At 37.4% G+C, this 27,640-nt stretch overlaps 1 protein-coding gene across 3 annotated transcripts; it reads left to right on the top strand.

Moving 5' to 3' along the window:
* The first annotated feature begins 10 nt into the window (after positions 1–10).
* PAIP1 (poly(A) binding protein interacting protein 1) lies at positions 11–27,640 on the top strand. Of its 3 annotated transcripts, none has more exons than XM_033086247.1 (12): positions 11–148; positions 1,406–1,523; positions 4,780–4,961; positions 10,219–10,407; positions 14,393–14,505; positions 17,619–17,730; positions 19,293–19,418; positions 21,561–21,667; positions 23,634–23,751; positions 23,887–23,941; positions 24,513–24,606; positions 26,229–27,640. In XM_033086247.1, exons 2-12 carry the CDS (start codon positions 1,493–1,495, stop codon positions 26,320–26,322), a joined length of 1,221 nt encoding a protein of 406 aa, XP_032942138.1. In that variant the 5' UTR covers positions 11–148; positions 1,406–1,492; the 3' UTR covers positions 26,323–27,640. The 3 variants fall into 3 exon arrangements, with proteins under 3 accessions (XP_032942138.1, XP_032942137.1, XP_032942136.1); XM_033086246.1 differs by having other exon boundaries at positions 11–190; XM_033086245.1 differs by lacking the exons at positions 11–148; positions 1,406–1,523 and adding an exon at positions 3,198–3,405.

Raw genomic sequence — 27,640 nt, 5'->3', positions numbered from 1 at the left:
CCCGGCCGAGCCCGCGGCGCCGGCAGCGGCAGAGCGCGGTGACCGCCCCGCACCGCCCCTGGCTGGCTCGGCGGGGAGCAGAAGGTCGGGGCCGGCGAGGAGACGTGCCGAAACGTGCGTGTTGGACGTGGGGCTAGCGCCATAGCGCGTAGGTGGTGTCCTCTTCGTTATTGTTACTTCTGTCGGAGTGGTAGGTGCAGTACGGGATCAGAAAATGGGGAGCTGTGTCAACTTTGGGCGTTGGGAAGAATTTCTTGGCAGAAAGAAATTGGGATGGGCTGTCCCGGGAGGTGGCGGAGTCACCGTCCCTGGCGGTTTTTAAGGAAAGACTGAACGTGGCACTCAGTGCCATCATGGTCTGGTTGTCGTGGTGATGTTCCCTCATAGGCTGGACTCGATGATCTCAGCGGTCTTTTCCAACTTAATCGATTCTGTGCTTCTGTGATTGCTTAGCTGCTGAGATAATGCATGGCTGGATGAAGAGCGCATGGGGTTGGAGAGGCTGTTCCAGAGGACAGCAGCTGCACTGCCCATTGCCTCCATATATTGTCTTCACACGTTCCTGCAGATTTTGTCTTACTTCACATAATCTGTGGGTTCCATGTACGAGTTAGGCACATTTTGATTTGTTTTTTTTTTTAATTTACTTAAGTCTGTGTAGCTGCTCATGCAAACTACGTGTTGCTGGAGGTGTCACACAGCTTCCACACTTGTAAATGGTGACTTAGCAAGTAAAATTAAGCACTGAAAACATCAGAGTTACCCTGAGAGTAATTAATGGGATACTCTACTACTAAATGTTCATTACAGTGCATTTAAATAGGCTCAATAACCATTGACTCCTACAACAACATGCCACATCAGTATGGTAGCAATTGGAATAACTCCAGCTATTAACAATAAATTCCACTTCAAAAGCTAGAACCAGCCATCTCATTTTTTTCTAATTAGAAATACCTTATCAGCATTTTAAAAAAAATAGAGCATGTGAAAATGTCGTGTTCTGAATAGTGACAAGGTTAGGCTGTGTGACTTCTCAGCACGAGGCACCAAAGGTGTGTGTGGATTTGGTTCTGAACTAAGTTTTAGATTATTTTAGGTTATTTGCTTAGGACAAAGCAGATATCTCCTAGTGGCTGCCCAGAAGTGTTCGTAATTGTGACTGGTGAAAGTTTTAATCCATTCATTCATTGTGTGCTTAGGATAGGTCTGTCTAGTTTAGTGATCTCAGGGGTTCTGCTGTGTCGTCTCAGAAGCTTGAAGTAATTCACAGGATTCAGCTACTCAGGCCAAAATATTTAAGCAAAATATTAAGCATTGTAAAGGGGTGTACTGTTGTAGGTAGTATTTGGGGATTGTCATTTTGGAATTAACTACCTGATTATTTTTCTTAATTTTGTTTTAGGTGTCTACACTAGGGAGAGGAAACTGGGTTCCCAACCAAACACAACGGCGTTCATGCAAATTTAAGTAGTGCGTTTGTAAGAAAAATATGGATTTGGGATCACATTCCACTTTAAATGGTAAGTAGTTGCCAAACAGTCATTAAATTAATATAATATAAAATGTCTGCAAAGTGAAAAGAATTCACATTTATGTCCTAAGGTGAAAACTTGTCCTGTTCAGTAACTTAAGGCACTCAGTTCCTCTTAGATGTATACCTTAAAGAATGACATATACTAACTTGAAAGATTGGCATATTCAAAAGTGGTCCCAGTATATAATGATAGAGAATTTCATCTTTCATCTTTACATTAATGTGAGCTTTCCATTCTCCTCCTGGGAAGGCAAAGTCTACAAATGTGGACAGAGGTCACAATATAGGCATTGGCACTGGAGCTGAAATAACACAAGAACACTGAGTATTTTTAGTGTAGAAATTTAGTCGCTAATTTGTGATCTTTAAAGAATTGGTAATACTGCTTAAAATAGTTTTGACAATGGTTTACACAAAGTGAAGTATTATAATTTTTTAAAAGACTCATTCAAAACATCCTGCATCAGCTCTCATTCCAGTTGTATAGATTTATTAGTTTACCATTCTATATTTCCAGAAGGGTTGCCTAGGAACAGTTTCCCCATGAGCCTCATTAATTTTAACTTGTGACACCTTTAATGTCTGGCCACCTTTTTATCTTGCCAAAAATCTGTCCAATTCATGCCTTGGGGAACTAACAAATATTTTATACCCTGCCCCTTCCCTGTTAATAATTGAAAATGGTAACATGTAATAATAAACCCAATAGGAACTTGACTTCTAAAGGCACCATTTTACAATCCAATTGGATTTTTTTTTAAATATAAGACAGCACTATTCTGATTTTTTTTAATAATGCTTCATACATACTTTTTTCACCCCTTCATGAGTGGTGAACATTGGCCCAATGCCATACAATCTTTTGATTTTGTCTGTGGCAGGAATAAGTGGCGAGGGCAGCACAGACCAGACTGTTCAGGGAGATAAAATATAAACTTCCTCACCAAATCACACTTGCCCTCCTCATCTCGAAAGCTGATTGTGACACAGAGTTTGCAAAACAAGTAGAGCAAGACTTTGGACTGAAATTGAGGAAGAATAGATGAATTCAATTGTAAATGGACATGTGAGTTGAACCATTCACAGTTTATGTGATAATATTAGGCATTACACGACCATGTTCTACAGTTGGTTCCTATTGGCATGGAAGGTGATTGTTAAACATTGAAGGACAAGAGCATTGGTTGTCAAATCACGCGTAAATTATACATGAAAATATATCACTCTGAACAAATACATTTTTATTAGGTAGCCCTAACTGTACAATAATATGGAGGCTTAACTTTATGGGGTTACATTTAGAATTTCGCGTGCAGCTTTTCCATCCCTTTCTGGTGGAAACAGCTGTGTATGCACAGCGTGGCGCGATGCACCTGTGGCTGCAGCTCTTCCATTGTGGCTGAAGCCTTGGCCCTGCCACGGTCATCTCGCCCCGCTGGTTTCCGTGGAGATGCAGGCGCAGGGAATACGGTGCCTTTGGAAACGCCGTTTCCAGGTTGCCGCGGGCTCGGGGCGGGCGCGGCCATCGGGGCGGGCGCGGGGGTGAAACCGAAAGTGCGGGGCTGGGGCGGGCCCGCGCTCCGCCCGCCCCCCGCGGCCCGCCCGCCCCGCTCCGCCCCGCTCCTCCCTCCCATGAGCGCCCGAGCCGCCCGGCCTCAGCATGTCGGAGAGTTTCGACCGAACGCCGGGTGCCGGTCGGGGCCGCGGGTGCGGCGCGCCGGAGAGCGGCGGCGGGGCCTGCCCCGCGGGGAGCGCGTCCCGCGGCTCGGGCTCGGCCGAGGAGCAGCAGCACCAGCCGGGCGGCCTCTTCCCGCAGCAGGAACCATTGCGGCCTCCCAAGACGGCGCCGCTGGGCACCGGGATGGCAGGTACGGGCTGCTCTCGCCGCTCTTTCTTTCCGCGGAGCCCCTGCCCGGCTCCCCGCGCCCCCCGCAGCTGCCCTCGGGAGCGCGGTGCCGTCCCCGGCTGTGCGGGTTGGGCGCCGCGCTGGGGCCGGGTCCGCGTGGCGAGCCCTGGGGGCCGCGGACACCTGGGGGACTAGGGAGGGGTAAGAGGAGGAAAACCAAAGAGAATCATGTGATGCGCCGTGCAGTCGCTCACCACCTGCTGACCGATGCCCAGCCTGTCCTCCAGCAACAATTGTCAACTCCTGGCCAACTCCCCCCAGTATATATATATATATTGCGTTCTACCGTATGGATTATCCTTTTGGCCGGTTCGGGTCAGCTGTCCAGTCTTTGTTGCCTCTCTGCTTCTTGTGCATCTGCTCACCATCAGAGCATGGGGAAACCCATGTTAGCAGCACTTGCCTCATAGTGAATCCAAAACATAGTGCTGTACCAGCTAGCAAGAAGAACATTAACTCTATCCCAGCTGAAATCAGCATACAGGGTTGTGGGCCTGGACCAGGTAAAGGTGTGATGTTATATTGCGGCTGCTTGCAATACTCTTGGTCTTTTCTCCCCTTTTGTGCCCGCACATCTGAGTATGCTTTTTATCCATCTGTTAATCTGACTGCAGATGGTCTCAGCCTTTCCCCTACTGAAGAATTCAAGCCTATTTGCAAAAAAAAAAAAAAAAATCTAACCCAACAGTTACACAAAGCAATGTTTGTTGGTCAGCTTTTCAGGTAGGTATCGGGTTCTGTTTTCAATAAACTTGTGAGCTAGTCTATAAAGAGAAGTTTGGAAAATAGTGTTTTAAAAACACTTCAACTGGATGTTTTGGCAAATAGTATGTAAGAACAACGATATCCAACTATCTATGAGCATTTTTTTGAAAATAAGTGTTGGTAAAACATGAGTGATGTCTGTCATTTATTGACCTTCCAAATGTGTCTTGTATTTGTATCCAAAATCTGTGAAAAATCACTTGATAATCAAATGTTCTATAAGCAGATGTACTAGTTACTTAAGTTAACTCTTAGAAAATGTATTTACATGGAAAAGAAGTGTTTTACCCTTCTTCCATTTTTTTGCTCACCTGCACAGGCACACTGTTTATTTTCTATCATGTAGAAAGACATCTAGAGTGTGCTTAAATGAATATCCATACCTAAGGATAAACAATAAAACCTATGTATTTAAAGTAAGCCTATGTATTTCAAGTAAGTATATTTATAGTAAAACATAGTTTAAGTAAAAGAATAAAAACATATACATATATATATTTTGTGTTTACTTTGTGTGAGTACATACTAATTTAGTGATTTCTAAGACAAGCTGTTGACAAAAATTTTTCAGATCACCTGCAAAAGACAGGAATTCCATCTGGATCTCAAGAAAAAGTTTCAGTTCTTGATTCTGGACCAGAAATGGCTGAGCCACAGTCAGTTGTGGATCCTGTAGCAAAGTCAAACTTGTCTGTTAAAGCACCTGAATTTTATCCACCAGGATACAACCAGAACTTCAATCAGAATTTTACGGTGAGTGTTTTAACTTTATTCCTTAGTATGTGCCAATTTACTTGTATTCAAATTAATAATATTTTCTTGATATCTTTTATGTCAGATAATTTGAATTCTGTATTTGCTGAAAAGATGCAAAAATTCTGATGATAACCTCCAGAGTTGCAGCCAGGATGTTAAGTGGTAATGGATGAATATTATGATGTACATGAGAGCCTCTGCTGCGGGATATTTGGCCAAAGCTTGCAGCAGATAATTTCTTTTTGACTACACCAGGCATTGGTTACATCCAACATGAGAGTAAGCTGGTTTTTTGGTGACTATCCCTGTTACAGCTACATCTATATTGTATTTTAAGTGAAAGTGTAGCTTCACTTTTATGCAAAATTCACAGGTTTTTTAAGAAAGCATGGGAGACAGCTTGAACTTTAGCTTTTCTGAGCACAGGCTTTGCCTTTCCTGAATTTCCTGTGCCACAGGTACTATTCGTCATGACTGCCTAAGCTAGTGTACCATCATGTGTCTTAATTCCTTCAGTGGTATGGTATCACCAAAGTGTTACACTCATTCCTTGTAGTTACCACCCACACATCTAATAAGAAATATATTTCCAGCCATTTGTAGATGCATCATGTAATAAAAGCTGGTACTTTTATTTTCTGCTCCATTGTCTTCCGTGTTACTGTTTCAGTAATTCTACTCCCGGGAAGATCTCTGTGAATTCTTGGAATATCCTTTTGTTTTGCCTGCAGTCAGACTCTGGTACTATATCTAAACAGGTGTGAACTTTTACAAATACAATCAAGTGATTAAAAAAAAAAAAGCAATGCTGAATCAAATAGATTTTTAATAACTGGTAGAAAAATACTTCATTAGAATGCTAAATGTGGTGGTTTGGCATTTTGAAATCTTTCCCTCACCAGTAAAATTGATGTTACCTTAGTGTTACTAGCTTTGCCTGTTTAGCGAATGTAATTATTCTCCTGTATAGTAAAGCCCACAGCCAATATGTAACTGTTAACAATGCCAATATGAACGTGCTTTGGGAGATTGATAATCTAGTGGGGGGGAAAAAAACTACTTTGCCCCAGCACTGGTTACATGTTTTCCATAAATAAAGTGTTTCAGTTTCAAGACAAAGAGAAAACCCAAACAACCTTTCCAATAGCATACATAGTGCACTCTTAAAACTGCGAAGTTTCAATGCCAAGACAATGTTGCTTTTCAGATGTTTTGCAAAAACAGATAAGCGCGTGGGAGTTCCTGGTTGCTGTGTTGTTGGAATAAGCTATGAATGTGACTCAGCTATTAATAAAAATACCACTGAAAACATGTTGCAGGGACTTTAATCTAATCAGAATATTATAGACATAAAACAGTGGTATTTTTCTTTCATACTTCACTATTACAAAATCTGTTGGTTTTTTTTTTAGTTTAGTAACTGAAGGGACTTTATAAACAGGGCTCACATGCAATAAAAATAAGAAATTTAGCACACTCTACAGTTAGACTGATTTTGACCATAAGTTTTAAAATTTGAATCAAAACAAAAATTTTGAGAAACTTTTTTTTTACTTAAAATAATACTTTTCAGCTTTCATTTATTGAGATCCCTGAATTTTACTTCTGAAATATTGTATTTCTCTCATAAAACATACAGTTGTTTTGCAATAGCAAAAAACCTTTATTATTTTAAAAGTAGTGTTGATTTCTTGTTTGTTTGTGCACCATTATAATTACTGTCTGTGCATGTAACATTTGATATTGCGTCAGTTAATTTCCAGTCTTTCCAGTTTTTGATGCTCAAAACTCTCAATTACCCGTGAAGATGGTTTAAGGAGTACAGCTTACAAGGTTTACTAGAATTTTTCTGAAAAACTTTTACAGGACATTGAAGAAAGGCCTTCATGGAATTCTCTGTTTGCATACAGAGTCCAACCCATGGGAAATTGTAGATGTCTGCAGCAGAACTGGTGACTAGATAGGTTTGAATTGCTGGTAGGAAGCATCAGATTTGTTCCTTGGAAAAGCTGTGTGATAGTAATATGGTCATAATTCCATCAGATGGGCATAATGATGTTTTTACTTCATAGCTTTACAGGTGAGAGTTTTGTTATTTTAGGGTTCCATAATCCTTTGCTCCTGCTTTTTTCTCTTTCAACTTCAGAAATTTCCATCAGAAAACCAAGCAAGAAAAGTGCCACTTTACCTCATTCAGCACGCATAGGTGGTTTTGTATATGCAACAGTCTTTTTGTATTTGAATTTGCAATAACTTCGTTGAAAACTTGTTGAGTTGATATAACTGAAGGGAAAAAAAGCTTGTTCCTAAGAAATCTGAAGAAAAATCAAATCAATGATGTTATTAGTGACTATGTTCATAAGTGGAAATGTGAATTTACTAGATAAAGGAAAACAGCTATCAGTACATACACAGAAACTGAGTCTTAAGAGCAGATTTGTCTCGTGAATCTTTGCTGTACACGTTCTGGTTTATCATTATGTAAAACAGAGGAGTTTTGGTACCTATTTAGCCTTCTACTCTTATATATGTAAAGTCATGAACTGACATATAATAAAAGAGAGGCAAATCTATGATCTTTTCATCAGTTACTCTTCTGTTGTGAATAATCCAGGATCCCATCCTGTGGCTGTCAAAGGTTAGAGAAAGAAATTGGAGCGCTGGCTTGGAGTAATTATTGAAATTAACAGAAAATTTCTAGTTGACTTTTGTGGCTTTAAATTATAACTTTGTGGGGATGTGTAATCTTACAGGCTTCTGTTAGCCAACTCCTCTTGAAAAATAATCAAGAACCATTTACTTTGTTTTTCTTGGGTTGGTACATTGCATGGTTCTACCTTTATGTTAAATTTTAAAATCTGACAATGAAATATGCAAGTACTTTATGTCTAGAAAGTATTGGGCTAAATTTAGTTAGTTTTTAAGGTATCAAGTATAAATAATTTTAATAAAGTTGTGTATTTCTGAATTTTTAAATTACGCATTTTTCTCTCCCATTTGTTCAGTTCCCGGCATACTTACTGAAACCTAGACTTCTTTTGAAGTTGCATGTTTAGTATGGGTAGATTAATATGGTATAGAGTTTAGTCTTCTGTGTTTAGCCTCTTAATTACAAACTGGAAGTAAGAGTACACAACAGGAGCACCAGTACACCAAATGGTGTAATTGCCAAATTACACTAAATTGCAAATCCCTTGCAAAACAAGGATGTTCTCTAAGACTGGATTCTTGCCAAGTGAGTGTGAGAGGAAGATACCTTCCTCTCTGCTGCAGGAGGATCTTGTAACAATCTGATGGCTGTCAGAAGGAGCAGCTTTTACTAGCTACAGCAGTTGCGTGCTCTGCAGCCTGGCTGGAGAGTTTTCAGACAGGTTGTTTGGAGAGATGCTAGTTCAGCTGTATGTGATTAAGCTGCAGTAGCTGCACAGTAATGTAATAGCTCTGTGAAACAAACTGGTTTTAAATTTATTGTACAGAACTCCTACTCGGCCATTTGCTATTGCCTTATAAATGTTAATTTCCTTTAGTGAAGCAAAATATGTAGCAAGTCATACATAGGCCTGTTAACCTTTATTTTTTCAATTTGTAAGCTCCAAACCATTAGAATCATAAAAAACTTTGTCAGAAAAGACCTGAAGTTCCCATTCTTCAATCCTCAAACTGTCAAAGGCTTTATGGAGTAATAATTTGCCTCTATTTCTGTTTCTGATGGGCAATGTTGAGTTATTTAGACTTTAGTGTTATGAACATGCATATCTTCTACTTCATTAAATATCATAGGAAATCTTTCTAGTTTTATTTCTGTTACACTGATCTATGTTCCACCTCACTAACTTATGACATGTCTGAATGGTTTTGGAAGGTCTGCTTTTTTTACCCATAGATTCTTCATAAGTCATGAAATTAATATCAGGATGTGATTTTCAACAATGTGTATCTGTCTTTCTCATAGTCCATACCCAGCTAGAAAACTTTCACAGATCCATGTTGCCTCTCAATAGAGAGACAGGCATTTTGAAGACAAAGTAATGAAAAATCCCTGTTAAGGAAGTCAAAGGGAGATGGGGAAAATATAGTTATAATCCTTGTCAATATATTTATGTGCACTAAGTAAAGAAAAAGTGCTTTATCATTTTAGCTTAGCTTTACTGTAGATATCCTTTAAACATTTTTAAATGGTAGAACAGTTGAGAATTCTGATTCTCTTTGTTACTCTTATGTCTTGAAATGCTAATCATAGGTAATTTTTTTACAAGTGCCTCTCCAGGCTCCTTCTTGCATTTCTGAAATCTATGAGGTGCTTTACACAATCTTTTGTGTGGTGTGACAAAGTGATTTATTTGTACTGTGTTCCTACTAGTGGCATCACAAAGTATGCTGCTTTCTTTGCTATTCTCTTCATATACCAGCATTATAATCATCTGGAACAGTATTGACTTTAGATATTCTCACATAGATTCATTTCTGAATGGACAAAATCAGTGCTCTTATGTTCCATCGTTGGGAGCATAAATATCAATTAAGTGATACTGGGTAGCCCCTCCTCTCTTTAGAGAGCTAATGTGTTTACTGTCTTGTCTGGTTTTAAACCTTAGTGTCTGTAAATTAATGCAATTTCATTTGAATAGTTTCATTTCACGCCTTGTAATCTTTCATATTTTGCGAAGAGATGCTAATACACTGACTTTAAAATATCATTTTTTCTGATTATACTTCTTACATGGGAACAATTCTATGTATTTATTTTATTTCTTAATTACTCTCCCTTCTGCGTATTTTTAGAGCACCATACACACTGTCTAAGCACAAAATACAGTTTCAAATTTTCCATTATTTTTCCTTTTACGGCTCATAAATCCACAGTACGGTTAGTGTCCACACTATGAATGGGTGTTGAGCCTCAGTTTAGTAGTTCTACTCTTAGCAGATAAGCTTACTTTGTTTTTTAGTTAATTTGACAATGAACTTGGGAAACTTATTTCTTTTTACATATTTTACTGTGCGACCCTTAGTGTTTGTAAAAATACTTTGCCTGGTTCTTAAGGTGGTTGGACTACAGAGGTTTCTGAGGTCTACACTCCAGGAGGTGTTGAGGCTGTGCTCTGTAAAAATGTTGCAGTAAACTGTGTAATAAAGATCTCTATGAAGAATTCAGACTCAAAACTAAGGGCTGTGTGGTTATTTCTGAACACAGAAGGTGTAACAATTATTCAAGGTTGTTTTTAAGTAGTTGGCGTATTCTTTACTTCTGTAGGATTCCTCCTTTGAAGATAGATGTGATGGCTATTTGACTCTGGCAGAATATGTACAAGACTTCCTAAATCACCTCACAGCGCAACCAGGCTGTTTTGAAACGGAAATAGAGCAGTTTGCTGAAACACTGAATGGCTGGGTTATTGCAGATGAAGCTTTGCAAGAACTTGTTGAACTCATCTATCAGCAGGTAATATGTTCTGTCTTACAAGATGGACATTATGCTTCTCTTACTTGGTATCCAAGATAGGCATTCCAGTATGTGTTACATGATTGTATCAATGTTGTATTTTAATTATTTGGATTTTTTTTCCTTTTAGGCTAAAATATATAGGGAAGGATTTTGCTCAGTAAATTGAAATGGTAGCTCAGATTTGGGATGCTTGACTTGTATAGATTTTCCCAGTTTCCTCTGTTTTCTTTGTTGTGTGTTTGTATCTCCTGGGTAACTTACTACCTTTGAAATTAGGGTACTTAATTAAAGGAAGCAATATTTTAATTTCTGTATTCATATAGTAAAGACTGAAGAAACTTATACAATGTTGAACACTTTTATTCTCTTGTGAAAAAAATAATTATTCATAGTCCTAAGATATTTTAATTCCTAGGTGTTTAAAATAGTTAAATTCATACCTACTATACACACCACCCTTTGGGAAATGCTTCTTTATTGCCAGTTTTTCTTCTTTATTTGAAATATACCTATTTCAGAACAACATAATTGGAGAAAAGGAAAGCTCTTCTAAGGGTAACTAGGTCCAGTCCCATTGATGGCCATGATAATGAGGACAGAGACCTTGAGCTGAACTCTGCACTAATTGGGGGAGCCACTGGAAAGAACAGCTTAATATGTGTTGCTTAGCAAATGAGCTGCTGTTACTGTCTTTTGGGCTCGCTGCAGAGAATGAAGCCATGCTTCTGGCTTGCTCTTTATTATGTTGGGTGTCTCACCATTTCACAGGTTTGTTCTTTCAAGTTCTACCTTGAATGCAGACTTTTACACAAGTGCACATACCTGCAGAATGTTTTTATCTGGTATGTAAAAGTGGAATGACTGGTTGGTCATTGTACAGTACTGTAGAGTCTCAGGTTTCTCATTATTATACAGAATTAATGCAAATTTAATTGAGACCAGTTTAGTTAGACATGATGATCACTTGTGCTACATTTGGCAGCATCATTTTCCCATTCTTTATTTGAACCCATGGAGGATAGTTTACAAAGAGATTAAAATATTCCACATAACTTTATTGGAAGGAAAAAAAAAGAGGATTTTACGTTATTTTTAACTTCCTGTATTTTAAATACTTTGATTCTCATTTAACAGAAGTCTTTAATGTTTCCTCTTTCTCTCTGCTCCACTTTAAAAGCAAGTTCAGCATTAGGGTTTACTGTGACTTCCTCAACTGAGAAGTTCAGTGTTAGTCTGAAATTACATGAAAAATAAAGCTTAATGCCAAAAAACTATGCTACTATCCAAAAGCACCTAATTTTAGATATGTTGTATGTCAGGCTAGCATAGCATTTAAGCAAAGCCAACTACAGTAATTTCACGATTACAAGCCACACTGACTATAAGCCGCATCTCCGGGTGTCGGCAACATTTTGTTCTTTGTCCATACACAAGCCGCACCCGAGTATAAGCCGCTCTGTCGTTCGCAGCGAGGACCCGCGTGCAACAGAGTTGCCAAATAGTAACAGAATCGCGGGATCGGGGTGGGGTTTACTGGCTCGGCTCCGGCTGTGAGGGCTCGGCCCACCTGGGGCTGCCGACGGGGCCAGGTGGCCCAGCCCGGCGCTGCCGCTCGACGGGGCCGCTCAGGGCCAGCCACCGCTGCTGGGCTCGCTCACCCTGGCCCAGCACTGCCCCGTGCTGGCAGGGGGGCACGGAGCCTGCTGGCACCCATGGCGGTGGCGGCAGGAGGGGAAGGAGCCCTCCCGCTCCTGCGGTGGCAGCAGGCGGGGACGGGAGCCCTCTGCCTCCCCCTGAGCCGTGGGGATGGCAGCACAGAGCCCCCACCTCCCCCGGGCTGCGCTGCCTGAAGGAGGGAGCTCCCCTGCTTCCCTCCCCCTCCTGCACTGCCAGCTGGGAGCCCTGCTCCACCTGCGGTGCAACAGAGTAACCAATTTTTAATAATCGTGTAAAGCTGGGTTTTACTGGCAGGTGCCTCGCTCAGCACCTCGACTGCGCTTCCAGGGTTGGAAATGTCAGAAAATTATTCACATATTAGGCGCCCCTGAGTGTAAGCTGCATTTCTGGGGTGGGAGCAAAATTTTAGTCAAAATGCTGCGGCTTGTAATTGTGAAATTACTTCACTCTTATTATTCCTCTGTCTTGAGCAGATGCTCAAGTATTTGTCTCCTGGCTTCTCACAAAACAATTAAAATTGCTGAAATTTATAAGCATCTGCTTCAGTGATACAAATTTGACCCAACTAAGCAGTTTTACAGATGTTAGATTTGTAAAAATAGTGAAATGACATGGACCCAAGTTCTGTGGGGTCTTCCCTTCACCTCTGTATAAGGTATCTTAGCCCATCTATAAATACTAATTGTGTATTTATGTTCTTATTTATGTCTGAAGAGAGTTCTTTTTGTCTTCCAAAAGTTGAATGCTGACTTCATAGTTTAAGAATTTTGACTGCTGTCTAGTAAATGCAGCAGATTGTTCCTGTTAGAGCAACTGGAGTTTCTCAAGATAAGTGTTGGTAGATTAGCCTTCATGCTTAGATTGTGACTTTTTTGAATTGGAGATGAAGTGGTGTTACCAGCAATAGTTGTTCCAGGTATGTGATTTGGTAATGTAATGATTGATTATAGGGTGTATTTTCTTGGTCTGTGTGTGCTACACCAGATCATAATACCTAAAGTTTAATTATTTCAATGTTTGGTGCGACCACAATTACAGACCAACTAATAAGGAAGAGAATGTTTTAAAAATACAGATGAGGTTTAAAGAATTTGTGTAGGTGTTTGAGTGTTAAAGTGGGTTGGGGTTTTTTTGCTAGGAAAAAGTATTAAAAAAGGTCACCTTATAAAAAAGGGATACCTCTTCTAGTTAGAGCAACTGATTGAACCAAAGCACCAGTCTTTTTGGGTAGTGCCTCTCACTGGAAAGTGAATTCCATTTGTCTATCTTAATTAATTAAACTTGTTGTATCTTCCAAAGACACTTATTTTTTTTCCCAGCAACTCTATGCACATAGTAGAAGTACATACTTTTCTTGACCTGTAAGAGGTAGCTAGGTATAATTGCATTAGCAGGACTTTTTTTTTCAAATATGTTGGAACATGCAAACATATGTATAACACTGATAGATGATCAAGATGTAAAAAAAAAAAAATTCAAAGATGATAAAGCCAAAGGAGAAGTTTACTGAGTTCTTATCCTCATTTTCTTTTTTACCAGCAGAGCTGCTGAAGTTATTTGCAGCAGAACCTCTTTTCACTGAAACTGCATTTTAGAAACAATCTGAAAATCAGGTGTTGATAGAGGAGACTTGAAAATTGCCACCTCTTTAAATTTTGAATTTTTGTCAGATTAAAACAAAAGGTTTTTTTACACAATATCATTCCCATCACATTTTTAGATGACAAAGGTGTAGATGTTCAGTAGTAACAGGACTTGTTTTTGAAAAAAAAGGATTAAGAGCTGTTAATTGTAATGGTGGTGTTTCTGCAGCTTGCTGGAGCCTGTATGGGAGAAAGTATTTCTCTTTACTTGCCATGTTCTTACTCTTTCCTTGGGTATTAACCATGGCAAAAAGAGATTATGGAATAAATAACTTATAGACTGAAAGAAGACAACTTTTTATGATGTTTGAATGTGTTCATTGTCCATTGAGCGAGTATTTGTTCTTGAAAAAGTGTCTTAATGTCCACTGTTGATTTTTTTGTATAAGCGGCCTGTAAGTGACTTTGAGACACTCTTTAGTTGTAGATCACAATGCAGAGGTAGAGCTAAATGAAGATACATGGCATAATGGTGGTTGTTTTCTTAGAACCACAGAATCAGAGCAATACAAAAGTGAACATGGCAAATAGTAATTATTAATCATTAATGTTCTGCTCTTGAGTTGGCTGATCAACATTAAGCATGGATTTCAAAAAAGCTTTTAAAAATTTTTCCTGATTAGTTTTAGAAATAATTTATTTTTCCATTTTTATTTTAAAAGGCCACATCTGTCCCAAATTTTTCATACATGGGAGCACGGTTGTGTAACTATCTATCTCACCATCTAACCATTAGTCCACAAAGTGGGAACTTCCGACAGCTTCTGCTTCAAAGGTTGGTATCAGTTACTTTAAGCCTGTTATTCTCTTTAGTTACATTTTTCTGGTTTGTGTGTTAATTCTTTCTGTTGCCTACAAAGAGGTATTAATTTAAAATAGTAGAGATTGAAGAGTATCAAAACACAGGTACATGCTGTATATTAAACACATGCATTTTAAGATATTTTAATATTTTAAAATATAAAAATAGAGCTCCATTTGAAGTTCTGTGGGATCTTTTGAACTGAGTATATTAGAACTGATCCCCAGATTAGTGCAAATTGAAAAGTTAATTTACTTCAAAAGTTTACTAAATGAACATATAGTTACTGTCCTTGTCCTTTGACTCTTGCCTGCACTTGCTTCATTGTGTTTTTTTCTTTAGGGCTTTTGTTTTTTGCCTGGAAGTGCTGTGTAAGGTTTATTCACTGATTGGCTAACTGACTTCGTATCTATGAAATAGATGTATTAAATCCAGAAGGATAAATTTCTTCAGTTTAAGTTACTGGAGATTTCTTAGCTTAATAATTGTTAGACTTTGTAGTTGACAAAAATGCGACATTTTTAAATTGTTATATACCCTTTCAAATATTACTGCATGACATTTGAAGAAGTGCTGTAATTGGACATTTCAGAATTCTTTTGAAATTTGCCTCTTTTTTTGTTTGTTTAAAGACATTTGGCTTTCTAAGCGTCTGCTTTGCCTCTTGCTTGAAAAGTTTTTACTCTAGTCCAGCAGAAGTGTGGTAAACTTTTCCTGTAGTGCATTCCAATGATCTTTTATCATGAGTGGAATGTTGTGGTTTAACTTGGCAGGCAGCTAAACAGTTTGCAGCCCCTCACTCACTTCCTCCACCAATGACATAGGCAGAAGAACTGGGGACAGAAAAAATAAAATTCATGGGTTGAGATCAAGATACCTTATTAGGACAGAAAAGGATGGGAAAATAGTAACAGTGATAAAAGAATTAGCATATACAAAACAAGGGACACACCATGCAATTGCTCACCACTCAGGATGCCCAGACAGTTCCTGAGCAGTGGCCCCCAGGCACTTTCTCCCTGTTTATATGCTGAGCATGAGGCCACATGGGATGGAATACCTGTGTGTCAGCCTGGGGTCAGTTGTGTCTCTCATCTTCACCCCAGCCTCCTCGCTGGTGGGGTGAGAACCAGAAGAGTCCTTAATGTAGTGCAAACTCTGCGAATTGACAGCTAAAACCAGGGCATACAGAAGCTGAAAATACTCATTTTGATCTCAGGTTTTTTGTTGTAGTTGTTGTTTTGTTGGGTTTTTTTTCTTTCAAAGTTATTGCATTTTTGTTTAACTGTGTGTTACTTGAACATGAAAGGAAATTCCTGTTAATGTTACATTTTCTGGTTCTTGATTTTGAAGCAAATACAATGCATAACATTAGTGTTAATACCCTGAAGCCATTAACCTGAGGTTGCTTATGTTTTGCTTGCTAATATGGATAAAATTAGAAGTGGGGAGCATGTGTGCAGATAAACAACCTAATAATGTGACCACATTCTTCTGATTCTCAACAAAGTTTCTACCTGAAATTTTGTATTTCAGTTCTTACGGTCTTTAAGTTTCTCCACTATTTCTCAACCCTTTTCACAATCATTCAGAATACATTAAAATTTGTCTGGGTTTCTTTTTATCTCAAATATTTTTAAATTTTGGTTTTGTACTGTAATGTAAACTTGTGTATTTTTGGCACAGTTGCTAAACAGTAGAAAAATTACTTCACTGCTATAGTATGTTAATACTGTTTTTTGTATTTATATTTAAATTACAGAATCATAGAATTATTTGGGTTGGAAGGGACTTTAAGAATCATCTAGTCTCAAATACCTCTGCCCTGGGCAGGGGACTTTCTGCTGGACCAGATTGCTTAGAGCTCCATACAGCCTGGCTCTAAACACAGGGATGGGGCATGCACAGCTTCTAAGGGCAATCTGTCTCAGTGCCTTACCACACTCACAGTTAAAAATTTCATCCTAATGTCTAATCTAAACCTGTCCTCTGTTAGTTTGAAGCCATTCCCCTTTGTCCTGTCAGTACCTGCCCATGTGAAAAGTCCTTCTCCCACCCTCTTGTGGGCTCCTTTTAGGTACTGGAAGAGCCTACAAGGTGTCACTGATGCCTTCTCTTCTCCCAGCTGAGCAGTCCCAGCTCTCACAGCCTGTGCCCATAGGAGAGGTGTTCAGGCCCTGTGGTCACATTAGTGGCCTCCTTTGGTCTCACTCAAAAAGTCTGTATTCTCCCTGTTCAGAGGACCCCAGCTCTGGATGCAGTGCTCCAGGTGGGTCTCACCAAGCAGAGAGGGTCAGAATCCCCTCATCACCTGCTGCCCACACTGCTCTGTTGCAGAATACAACTGGCTTTCTGGGCTTCAAGCATGCACTGTCACGTTGATCTTCTCATCAACCAACACCCTAAGTCCTTCTTGGCAGGACTGTTCTCAACCACTTCCCTGCCTAAGCTATCCTTAATGCTTGGGATTGCCCTGATCCATATACCGAACCTTACACTAGGCCTTGCTGAACTTCATGAGTTGCACAGGGCCACCTCTCAAGCCTGTCAGTGTCCCTCTTGTGTGCTGTCCCTTCCCTCTCGAGTGTCACGTAATACTGCCCAGCTCGGTGTCATGAATTATGTATCACTGTCACTTAACATGGCAAGATAAAGAATTTATCAAATAAGCATAAAGGCATCTAAGACAGCGTGGTAAGCACCCTCAAGAGGGGAACATATCTACTTTATTTCTTTGGGCATTAGCTACCTGTGTTACTGTTGCATATTCTGGACCCATATTCAATTGTATAAATTGTGTAACTGCATTAATTTCTACATGTTCTAAGTTGTTCTGTTTAATTTTGCTTCATCAGATATCTCAGTGCTTAAAAACATAATCATGAAATCATACATGTTCCTCTAAAAGGATGCAAATCCACTGTTTCTTTGTGAAGACCTCTCATTCCCTTCAGAAATCATACATCCCAGCATTCAGCATGTAACAGTTTTCATGCAGTTCATAAGTTCTCAGCGTTCTATATGAGTAGCATGTTACATATGTTGGAATGTCTACAGGTAGTATAATTGTGTTTTAATTTTTACAGGTGTCGAACGGAGTATGAAAACAGAGATGAAGCTACCAAAGGGGATGAGACTACTAGAAAACAATTTCATGCCTTTGTGTTGTTCTTAGCTGAACTTTATCTTAACCTAGAGGTAAGACGAAAGTTGGGTGTCACATGCTTTTTCATAAATTTTTTGTTGTGTGTAGGTAAACACTGAAATGGACTATAATTTGAGGTGTTTTTCTAAAGGCAGAGGGTAGTAAAGTAAAAGAACTTTAGAACTGTTTCATTATAATGCACATGTCCAAAAAACATTAAAAAAAAAAACCAACAAGATCATTAGAAGAGAAATGTATAAAATTGAAATGTAAGGATTTGTGGGAAGAATAAACCACAAACATCTTTGAAATTAAGCTTTTGGCATTTTCTTTTACTGGCAAAACCTCCAGATGACTATACTTAACCAACATATTAAATGTTATTAAAGGCCTAGCAGAAGCAGATCAGGATCAATAACACATGTAATTCAGTATTCAGGTACTAATAAGAGGTGTTAACAAACCCTTGAGGCAGCTGTAAAAATCCTCACAATAAGGAATTAAAAATGCATACTTTGAAAGATATTTCTTCTGATGGTTGGGTCATTGGCTCATGCATGAAGTATGCAATCTTGATTTAGATTTGTTTTTTGTACCTGTAATATGGACAAAAATGTGACTTTTTTTTATTTTTATGCCTGTGCATTCACCAAGTTTACTTCCTGCTGTAGTGTAGTTAAAAATATACGTTTGACTTGATTATTTCACTGGTTTGATTTAAACAAACACTATAAAAATGTTCTGCTGGCATGAGGAAAATCCTTCTCTGACTCTTCCATTTGTGGACCATAATTGGTCCTTGAAATCTGCTTTTCACTTGCTAGAAGAAAAAAATATTTTCAGTTACTTTGGAACAGGGGAAGTTGTCCATTTATGGAATATACCATAGTCCTTGGAGTATACCATTTGGTTTTAAATAATTTTCTGTAGTTTTTTTAATAATATAAACAGTCTTCTAAAGTAAGCTATCACTGCTGTAGAGAGTATGTAACACAGTGTGGAAAAGAGCATGAGGTTCTGGGAATCTATTGACCATTAGGCAGGCTTTTGGTAGCTTTTCTCAGCAATTTGTTAGCAGAGAAACAAAACTCTAGACATGCATTGTTATGCCAGAATAGTAGGGACATTACTTAGAGTCAGTTTGCTGCTGACACTGAGCTGTGTGGTGCAGTCAATGTGCTGGAGGGAAGGGATGCCATCCAGAGGGACCCAGACAGGCTTGGGAGGTGGAACCATGCAAACAAGATCAAGTGCAAGGTACTCATCTGGGCCAGGCGCAAGTACAGGCTGGGTGTAGAATCAGTCAGGAGCAGCTCTGCTGGGAAGGTTTTTGTGTGTTGGTGGATGAGGACCTCAGCATAACATGCAGAAGATGTATGGTCAGCAGATTGAGGTAGATGATGACCTAGATGATGTTAAAGTTTCCTTCCAACCCAAACCATTCTATTATTTCATTAAAGTCTGTGTTTTAAAATGGTTACAGTGTTTGGCATATAGAAGTCAACTATGTGGATCACAAACCAAATCATACAGCACTTAAGGGAGAAATTGTACCTAAGTTAATTTCTAAAACTTAAGTCTTTTAAATGTTGGGGGCTTTGTATATGTTTTGCAGATTAAAGGAACAAAGGGACAAGTTACACGGGCAGAAATTCTTCAAGAAGGCCTTCGGGAACTACTGAATGCACTCTTCTCTAATCCTGTGGACAGTAATTTGATATGTGCAGTGAAACTGCTGAAGGTGAGACAGTTTTAAAAGAATCAAGTTTGTTAAACTGCCTTAGCTTTAATATAGGGAATAGTAGGGTAAATTGCAAATGAGTAAATATTTATAGGGGTTTATGCATTACAGCATTAGCAGAGCAAACTACTTTTTTTGTTTTCCTTAGTACCATTAGGAAATTGAGCCAACAAAAAAAGTAACAAGATGCTCCAAAAAAAATCCAAGGCCATTTGTGTACAAATGAGCAATAGAGCAGAAGTTAAGGTGCAAAGGAGTAAATGCTTCTTCTAGATCTCATTTTGCTTCCCACTGGTAAACCACTGTAACCAACCTGAATGAATTGTAAGATCTTAGGTGTACTCTGTGTTCTGAAGGACACTTGGCCATTGAGGTCCACCACATTTTGTGGCAAAAGGTTCTTAATATCCATTACTTCATTCTGTGTTGTCTGTCATTACTATTGTAGAAATATATAGATTTCTCTTTCATGTTGAAAATAAACCTCTTTGCTCATAACCCATACCTTTTCTTGTAAAATGACTAGCCTCTATGTAGGAGGAACTCTTATCTTCACTAGGTATCATTATACTTGTAGTCGAGAAAACAGTTTAATTTATAAATGAAGGTTAAGTGCTAAGCAATTTTTTTCTGAGGATTCTTGGTTGGCTTTCATTTTCCTCTATGTTTTTCCTCATTCTTTACCCTTCCTCATATCCCCCTGCTTCTCAGACTGTTCTATCTTGAATTTAATTTCTCACATCTTTTGATATCATGAATAGAGAGCAGGGAAGAGAGATTTGTAATTTAAAACCTTCATTTGAAGTGTGAATGTTTAAGGAGGTTGCTTCTCACGCAGCAAGTGTGAGATTGTGCTCAATGAGCACATTCACTTCTGTGGTCAGTCCTTGTGTTGGCAGCTCTTCCCAGAGGCAAGGCCCACTGAAGGACCTTTTTAAGCAGCAGTGCACAGATCAGGAAGCTTTACAGTGCAGTAAAGAAGAAAATCTGTAAAAATAGAAAGAAGAAAACCTGTAAAAAGAAAAGAAGAAAATGTAAATTATTTTATGATGCACTGGTATATCTAAAATGTCTTACAAACAAAGATGCTTTGTTTTGTCATGCAAGTGTTTTCTAATGTTTTACAGTATCTACAAATGTTGAGTATATGTGTAGCTACACTGGGCTACCTCATGAAACATTGTTTTCACTACTGAAGCAATAAATGTCTCATTTTATCTTTTCCATTTAATACAGTGATAGATACAGAATTTTCTCTGTTTGCTGTGCAATATGTTTATTTTTAATTAATCTTGATGCTATTACCTAATTATCCAGGATTAAGGTAAGACTACTGTGGAATACTATGAATGCCAAGCAAATCCTGACCAATATACTTGCTTTTCTCTTGGGATTTTTATCTCTTTGTATTATCTAGTGCTATTACAAGCTTTTTTTTAAATCATGTAATACTTATGCTGAGAAGATTGCTATTAGTGGAAAACTAATTTTTTTTCTGATTTAACTCCTCCTGTGCAACTATTGGGCAATGAAGTACCTATTATTGTAGTAAAAGGCTTTCATGCATAGCTGCTCTAGACTGACTGCTGCTAAAGCTTTCCTAGCAGCAGCTTTAGCCTCATAGACTTTCAAGTATTAAAGTTCAGGTTGGCTTCTTCAGATTATTTTGATCTCCTTTATATATACCCAGATAAAATTCTCTGGCATGTATGATGCTGGCCAAGTTGACTAAAGTGTTTCTAAAGTTAAATAAAGTATTTACTGTTGTCATGTAAACTGGTAGAAACAGCTGCAAAAATAAGATTTAAAGGAAATAAAGGATGCTAGCATGTACTTAAATCAAGTAAGATCTAACGAATGTCACTAAAGAGTTGTTTTGAAATCATATTTCAAAACTGAAGCAAATGGCTGTAAACTTCTAGGTAACAAAAATATTGGCTATATAGCTCCTATACTGTCTGTAGTTTAAAATAAGCTATATATGAGGTCTGTTAATCTGTCTAGCAAAGAGAAACAGGCAGCTGGGACCATCAGCCATTAGTTAGTCCAAGTGTCATGAATTGTTACAGAATCTCTTAAGTGGAATATTTATTAAGGATTTCTAATTTTCTTTATAAAAAAATACTAATCTCTTGCATTTAGTTGACAGGTTCTGTCTTAGAAGATGCCTGGAAAGAAAAAGGAAAGAATGATATGGAAGAAATTATTCAGAGAATTGAAAATATTGTGTTGGATGCCAACTGTAGCAGGTGAGAAGATAAGTTTATGTGTACTGTTTTGTTTACATCGAAAAGAACACCTTGAAAAATCTTCAACTATACTGAACAGGTCAAAAAATTATCTTTAATTTTCATAAATAAAAGTTTTAAAGTGATGTGTAGTTAATTTTCCATGTAAAAAAAAAAAAGGAAAGGTGTTTTTCAGTTGAAAGGTAACGTGCCTTTTTTGGCAGTTGGGTTGATTTTGTTTTGGGGTGGGTTTTCTTGTATTTTAGTTTTTAATAGAGATTCAGATTCCACTGTTTGACTGGGTTTTTTTAACCTATTATGCCTTGATATCTTCAATAAGTGCTTTCGGCTCTTGAAGCAAGTATATACAAAGAGAAAATAGGGGTAATATCTCAAAGTTTATACATTTAATTTTTAATCAAACAGGATTAAGGACATATAAACAGTACTAAATATGTAGCAGTATTAAATACATACAAATTGCTATAAATGTAAAGGCAAAATTAAATATACTTTGTTGTTTGATTTCTGGTTTTTTGTTTTGTTTTTTTCTCGAGAGCACACCTTTTTGGCAAGGTCTTAGCCTTAATCCGGAAAAAAAAAAATGAATGGTTGACTAATGTATTACTAATATATTAGTGGTACTAATCATAAAATCGTCATAAAACTGTTTGTGTGTGTGAGGTTATCCGATTGTGCTTCATCCTCAGCTTCTTGCAAACTTACTAAAAACCTGTAGAGGGCTCAGACACTGATCTCTTGCCATATGGAGGGAGGCCAAGAGCAGCTCATAACATCTGTGGATTATAATTGAGCTGCCCCCAAGGAGGATGAAGAAATTTTTGCTTCAGGAATCAAAATAGCTGGCACAAGCTGAGGCTTCAAAAATATAGAACAACAAACTAATTTTGATGCCTTTTTGCTGGTCCCAAAATCACAAGCCAAACACAGGTGATAAAAAGGGGTTATCCTAAGGATTCGTAGGTATACAACTCACTAGATGGAAAAGCACTGAAGGTGAACACCCAGCATAACATGTATACAATTTCTGTATGTTTAGCAAATTTGCATAACTGACAGGGATCCCCAGGTAGAGACATAAGTGGTGAGGTCATTTCCCCCCCAGAGAAACCCTTTCTGAATTCCTCCCCTGCCTTAGATAGGAACTAAACTTTGTTTATAAAAATTGTCTGGGAGAGCCAGTTTCAACCTTGGCTTCCCAGAGAATCTAACCTTGGACCATCAGCTTGGAGCCGCTCAGGAATTTTTTGTTTTGCTGTCTAATAGAGTAGATAAAATGCTAGCTGCAAATACTGTAAGAGGCTACAGAACCACAAATATATGTGAAAAGAATATAGAAAATATATTTTTTAGAAAGACAAAAATCAATTTGGCATCAATTTCAGTGGAAAACAACTGAAAATGGTATTTATTTATGTATTCTTTAATGATACTCCTCTCCATAGACTAGCTTAAAAAAAGAAGGCATTTTCTCTTATTTTAGGGATGAAGTGGGTGTTGGTGTCTGATGTACTGTGGGCATTACTTCTTACTTTTGACTAAAACATTTCAGTATGATGAAGAGGACTTAAGTTAGGAGCATAGAACAGATAATTAAAATAAAATTTGAAGATCATCTCCCTTTTTTACCCAGTATTATCCTTTTATCAAAAAGGAATTTGTTCTTCAACTTGTACCACAAGGTGTGGTAGCTCAGTAAAAACTACAGCAATTTCCTTTTTCATATGAGCTCCTTATTTAACAACAGAGGAAGTGGAGAGAGTGAATATCTCATAATTGACACATAAAAACTAGTCTTGCAGTTGTAAATTTGAATTCGAAATTATCTACACACTGGACCAAATTTTGTCCTTCTTGAATTTGTTTTTTGGATGGATTTAACTATCTTGTATTTGCACAATAAGAGAAGCCAAGTTTCTTGCTTGGCACAAAACATTCAAACTTTTGTGGTGCTTCTCTATTTCAGAGATGTGAAACACATGCTTCTGAAACTAGTAGAACTGCGATCTAGCAACTGGGGTAGAGTTCATGGAACAACTCCACATGCAGAAGCTACTCCTGAAAATGACCCAAATTATTTTATGGTAAGAATATATGGAGATTTCAGTTCCTTAATTTAATGTGAATTTGGTTTGACTCATAGACAATTGCATTACTCAACACATACAAATCCCTTTCTCTCTGAAAACAAAAAAAATTCTGTATTATTTCTTTTTTAGAATGAACCAACATTTTACACTTCTGATGGTGTTCCTTTCACTGCAGCAGACCCAGGTATGGCACAAGTTTAGCTTACCTGTCTTCTCAATATTCTTTAAAAAGTTAATTAATTTACAGCTTGTTGAAGAACATAAAATGTTATTCTTCAAGAATCTAAAACCTATGCAACTTAAAAGACAAAATTCCACCTGAATTTCTGGTTTATGGGGGAACACATGATTTATTCTGTGTTAAAGAATAACTTAAATCAAATATGTTAAAGAATATTTGAAATGGAGAATATGCATTTGAGTTCATATACATCAGAAGAACTGTTCGGTAGTCCACAGCATTTGGTCTTCCCCAAAAGCCAGAAATATTCAAGTTTTCTTTAGTTTGTCCATTGTTAGTAACAAAAATCAAAGTCCTTGGTTTCGTTATCTGTAATCGAAGTACAACGTGACATAACATCATTTGAGGTAAAGACATCTGTCACTACCTTTACAGAAAACATTGCAGAAGGAGCTTTTTCTGTTAATATTTTCTGCATTTTATGGTTTCGTTAACCAGCCAATTTTCAGACTTTATATATTTCTTTTAATTTGGAGGACTAGTCTGTTACTCAATCTCATTTTTACTTTGCCAGATTATCAAGAAAAATACCAAGAGCTGCTTGAAAGAGAGGATTTGTTTCCATATTATGAAGAAAATGGAGCTGAACTGTCAGGACCTGGAGAGCTGTATGTTTTCTTTTTTACTGATGTAATTTTTTAATAATAGTTATTTTTACTGTGATAGTGCAGACTTAGGATTTCAATGTTGACAAAAATGAAACTAAATGTAATTATTACATAGTTCTACAGTGGATATATTTGGGTCTAAATTGGTTTTTAATCACACAAGTTTGAAATCTATTTCATGCTTATTCTACTGAGTATGGTAATTACATTTCAGATGTTTATGCACATGTACAAACATACTTCTGCATTTTAAAAAAAATTTGCAAGCAGTATGAAGCACCAAGCCTTCAAGTGTTTGTAGTGAGGCAACCTAAATTTGTTTGATGTGCATGAACATCCCAGCAAAAGATGATTACTGAATTTCCAGTGTCTTTCAAAAGGAGTAAATGTTAACTTTCTCTCCTCAGCCTAAGTACTATTCCCTTCAATTAAAGGGATACTCAGTATTCCTGTAGAGCAAGAAAAGCAACCTAATAGCAAAAGGGAAAGCAATAGGTGGGAATATAGTCTAACTTTTTGGCACCAGTTTATAAGAAATATGTAAAATAAGTAGAAGAAATATGGTCTAATATAAATTGTTTTGAGCTTTATGCTCACAAAGGACGACTTTTGGACCATGATTTGACACACAAGAACATTTTCTTGTTTTTATGTGTGATAAGAGTGCAGGCCTGAATAAGTATTTTTTTAGTAAATTACAAAACTTTCAGTTTGTACCTAGCTGAGGGGAATGTCAGACCTTTGGAAGATACATTAGAGACGCCATCAGAAATCAACAAGCTCATACTGAAGGGAAAAAAATAGACCCATGTTTAGAAGAAAAATGCAAATTGGAGACAGACAGCAACTAAAAAAACACAGCAAATCCTAAGAGTGACATGTAGAACACTGAGTCAACCTTCAAGCAAGGTGACTGTAACCTTCTTTGTTGAAGGCTTAAGAAAAGCTTAGACAAATATCTGCTGATTCTGTCAGCTGTTTCTCATGACTGACATGAGGAAGGAGGGTTTGTGTGAGGGCTCTTTCTTCTAAAAACTACACTTTTACAGGAACAAAGGAATAAATGAGAAATACATAGCTTGCTCCCTCAATGCACAACACTTTGAAGCAAAAAAACTTTTCTTAAACATTTTCCATGGCCTTCTTTTACATATCAACAAACAGGAATGCAGGAGTTCTGTATTTAATGTATTCTGTCTTTGAACAAGGATGTTGACCAATCAAAATTACAGTAATAGGTTAGCAGTTATGTTTTTTTGTAAGTAGATCAGTACAGATGCATTATTAAATTTTGGGAAGCTTGGATTTCATGATTATATTTTCTATCATCTTGGGAGCTATTTCTGTCTTTTAAACTGAGCAGTGTAAGATGATCTAAAAAGGTGGCAAACACTGTAGGTATTTGTACATACATGTGCTGCTTTGAGGTTTCTGTTTATTTGTTTTCCTAGTACTCATTATTTTTTACTTTTTACTCCCTTTAAGAAAATGTTATAAATAACAGTCATTTATAAAGCTTTGTTTTATTCTTGACATCTACACAAATTCTAAAACTCTGCTGGCTCTGAAAATCCGTGTGTAAACTTAACAACTTTGGTGATTATTTTTTTTTTCCCCTGCAGGTATTTTGATGAGATTGATGATGAGATGGATCCAGAAATTGAAGAAGCATTTGAAAAATTCTGTCTAGAATCAGAACATAAGAGAAAACAGTGAGATGTTATGTATTAATGTTAGTTTATTTAACTACTTTAGGTATGCATAGAGTGAAGGGGGACACAAAACATTTGTACCAAAATGAGAAACTTGAGTTTCTCCCAAGTACAAAAGTTACACAATTTCCATTTTGTTTAACAGAATCTGCCAAAAATTGTAAACTTATGCCCTGTAACTTAAAATGTTGTGTATATATCATAGTTTATTTTGTGAAAAAATGTTTTTTGAACAACGTTTTGGCTGCAATAAAAATTATTTAAAAGTTATAATCGAAATTAAAACTTAATGGGGATCTGTCCCATAAAACTTCCCTTGAGGAAGAAAGGGAAAGAATAATGATCTGAATTTGCTTGCTTGTTTGCTTTAGTATATATTGGGATTTACTCATCCTATTTACCATATACAATATATCTTGCATTTACTTCCTCCACTTCCCCCCCAAGAAGAGTATGATCCAAATAAGAAAGAAATTTTTTTTCTGTATATCACAATCATGAAAAGTGGCTTGTGAAAGTTTTGTGTGTGAGTTTTTGTTTTGTTCATTTCCTTTTTCTTCTTTCAAAACACACTTGGGTGAGGTCGGGACTTTTCTTTTTTCCTGGAATAAATATGTTACATGTTGATATGTGAAAAAGCAAGCAGTATTTTGGAAGTGAGGTGCTTTCAAGATCTTTGGTTCAGATAAGCTTATTTTCAAATCTACAAGAAAAAGCTATTCTGTAATTTGTTGTGTTCTTCAAGGTAATAGTAATACAGTTATGTTCTAAACCATGCTTCTCAAGAGTATGTGCAGTGCTTTTTTTTTTTTGCTTTTTTTTCCTAGTAGTGTATCTAACATGTCTAATCTTTTGCAACCCTTGTAACTTTCTTTTATTCTTCTAATTTTATGTAGTTTGATTTAATTTTGTAGTTGGAGTAAATTCACATATTTCATAAATGTTCACATTCTGAAGCCAACTGGTTTTTTTTTTGACTCCATATAATCATGTTAGTTTTCCTAGGATACTCCACTGTTGTTGTTGCCAAACTCGGCTGAACTGTTTCCTGTTACCTGTTGCTGGTTAGACTTCAGTAGAAATCCTTACCAAAAACAAACACAAGTATTTCCCAACATTTAGCTACTCTAAAGAACACGCATTGTAAATATGCATGTAAATAATTCTGATAATATTTCACTGTTATTTGTTTGGTTAAATAAGTTGTGCATCTGCTAGTAGAGTAAGCAGTGATTGTTTTCTGGATGTTTATTTAACATACTTATTTAGGTTGAAGTTTTGGAAAATAAAATTTAACTAGCTTAATTTCCTTTGGTACAATA

The sequence above is a fragment of the Catharus ustulatus genome, chromosome Z (genome assembly GCF_009819885.2).
Source record: "Catharus ustulatus isolate bCatUst1 chromosome Z, bCatUst1.pri.v2, whole genome shotgun sequence".
Lineage (NCBI taxonomy): Eukaryota > Metazoa > Chordata > Aves > Passeriformes > Turdidae > Catharus > Catharus ustulatus.
The sequence above is the reverse complement of the archived record's forward strand: the minus strand, read 5'-3'. Positions and strand labels throughout refer to the sequence as shown.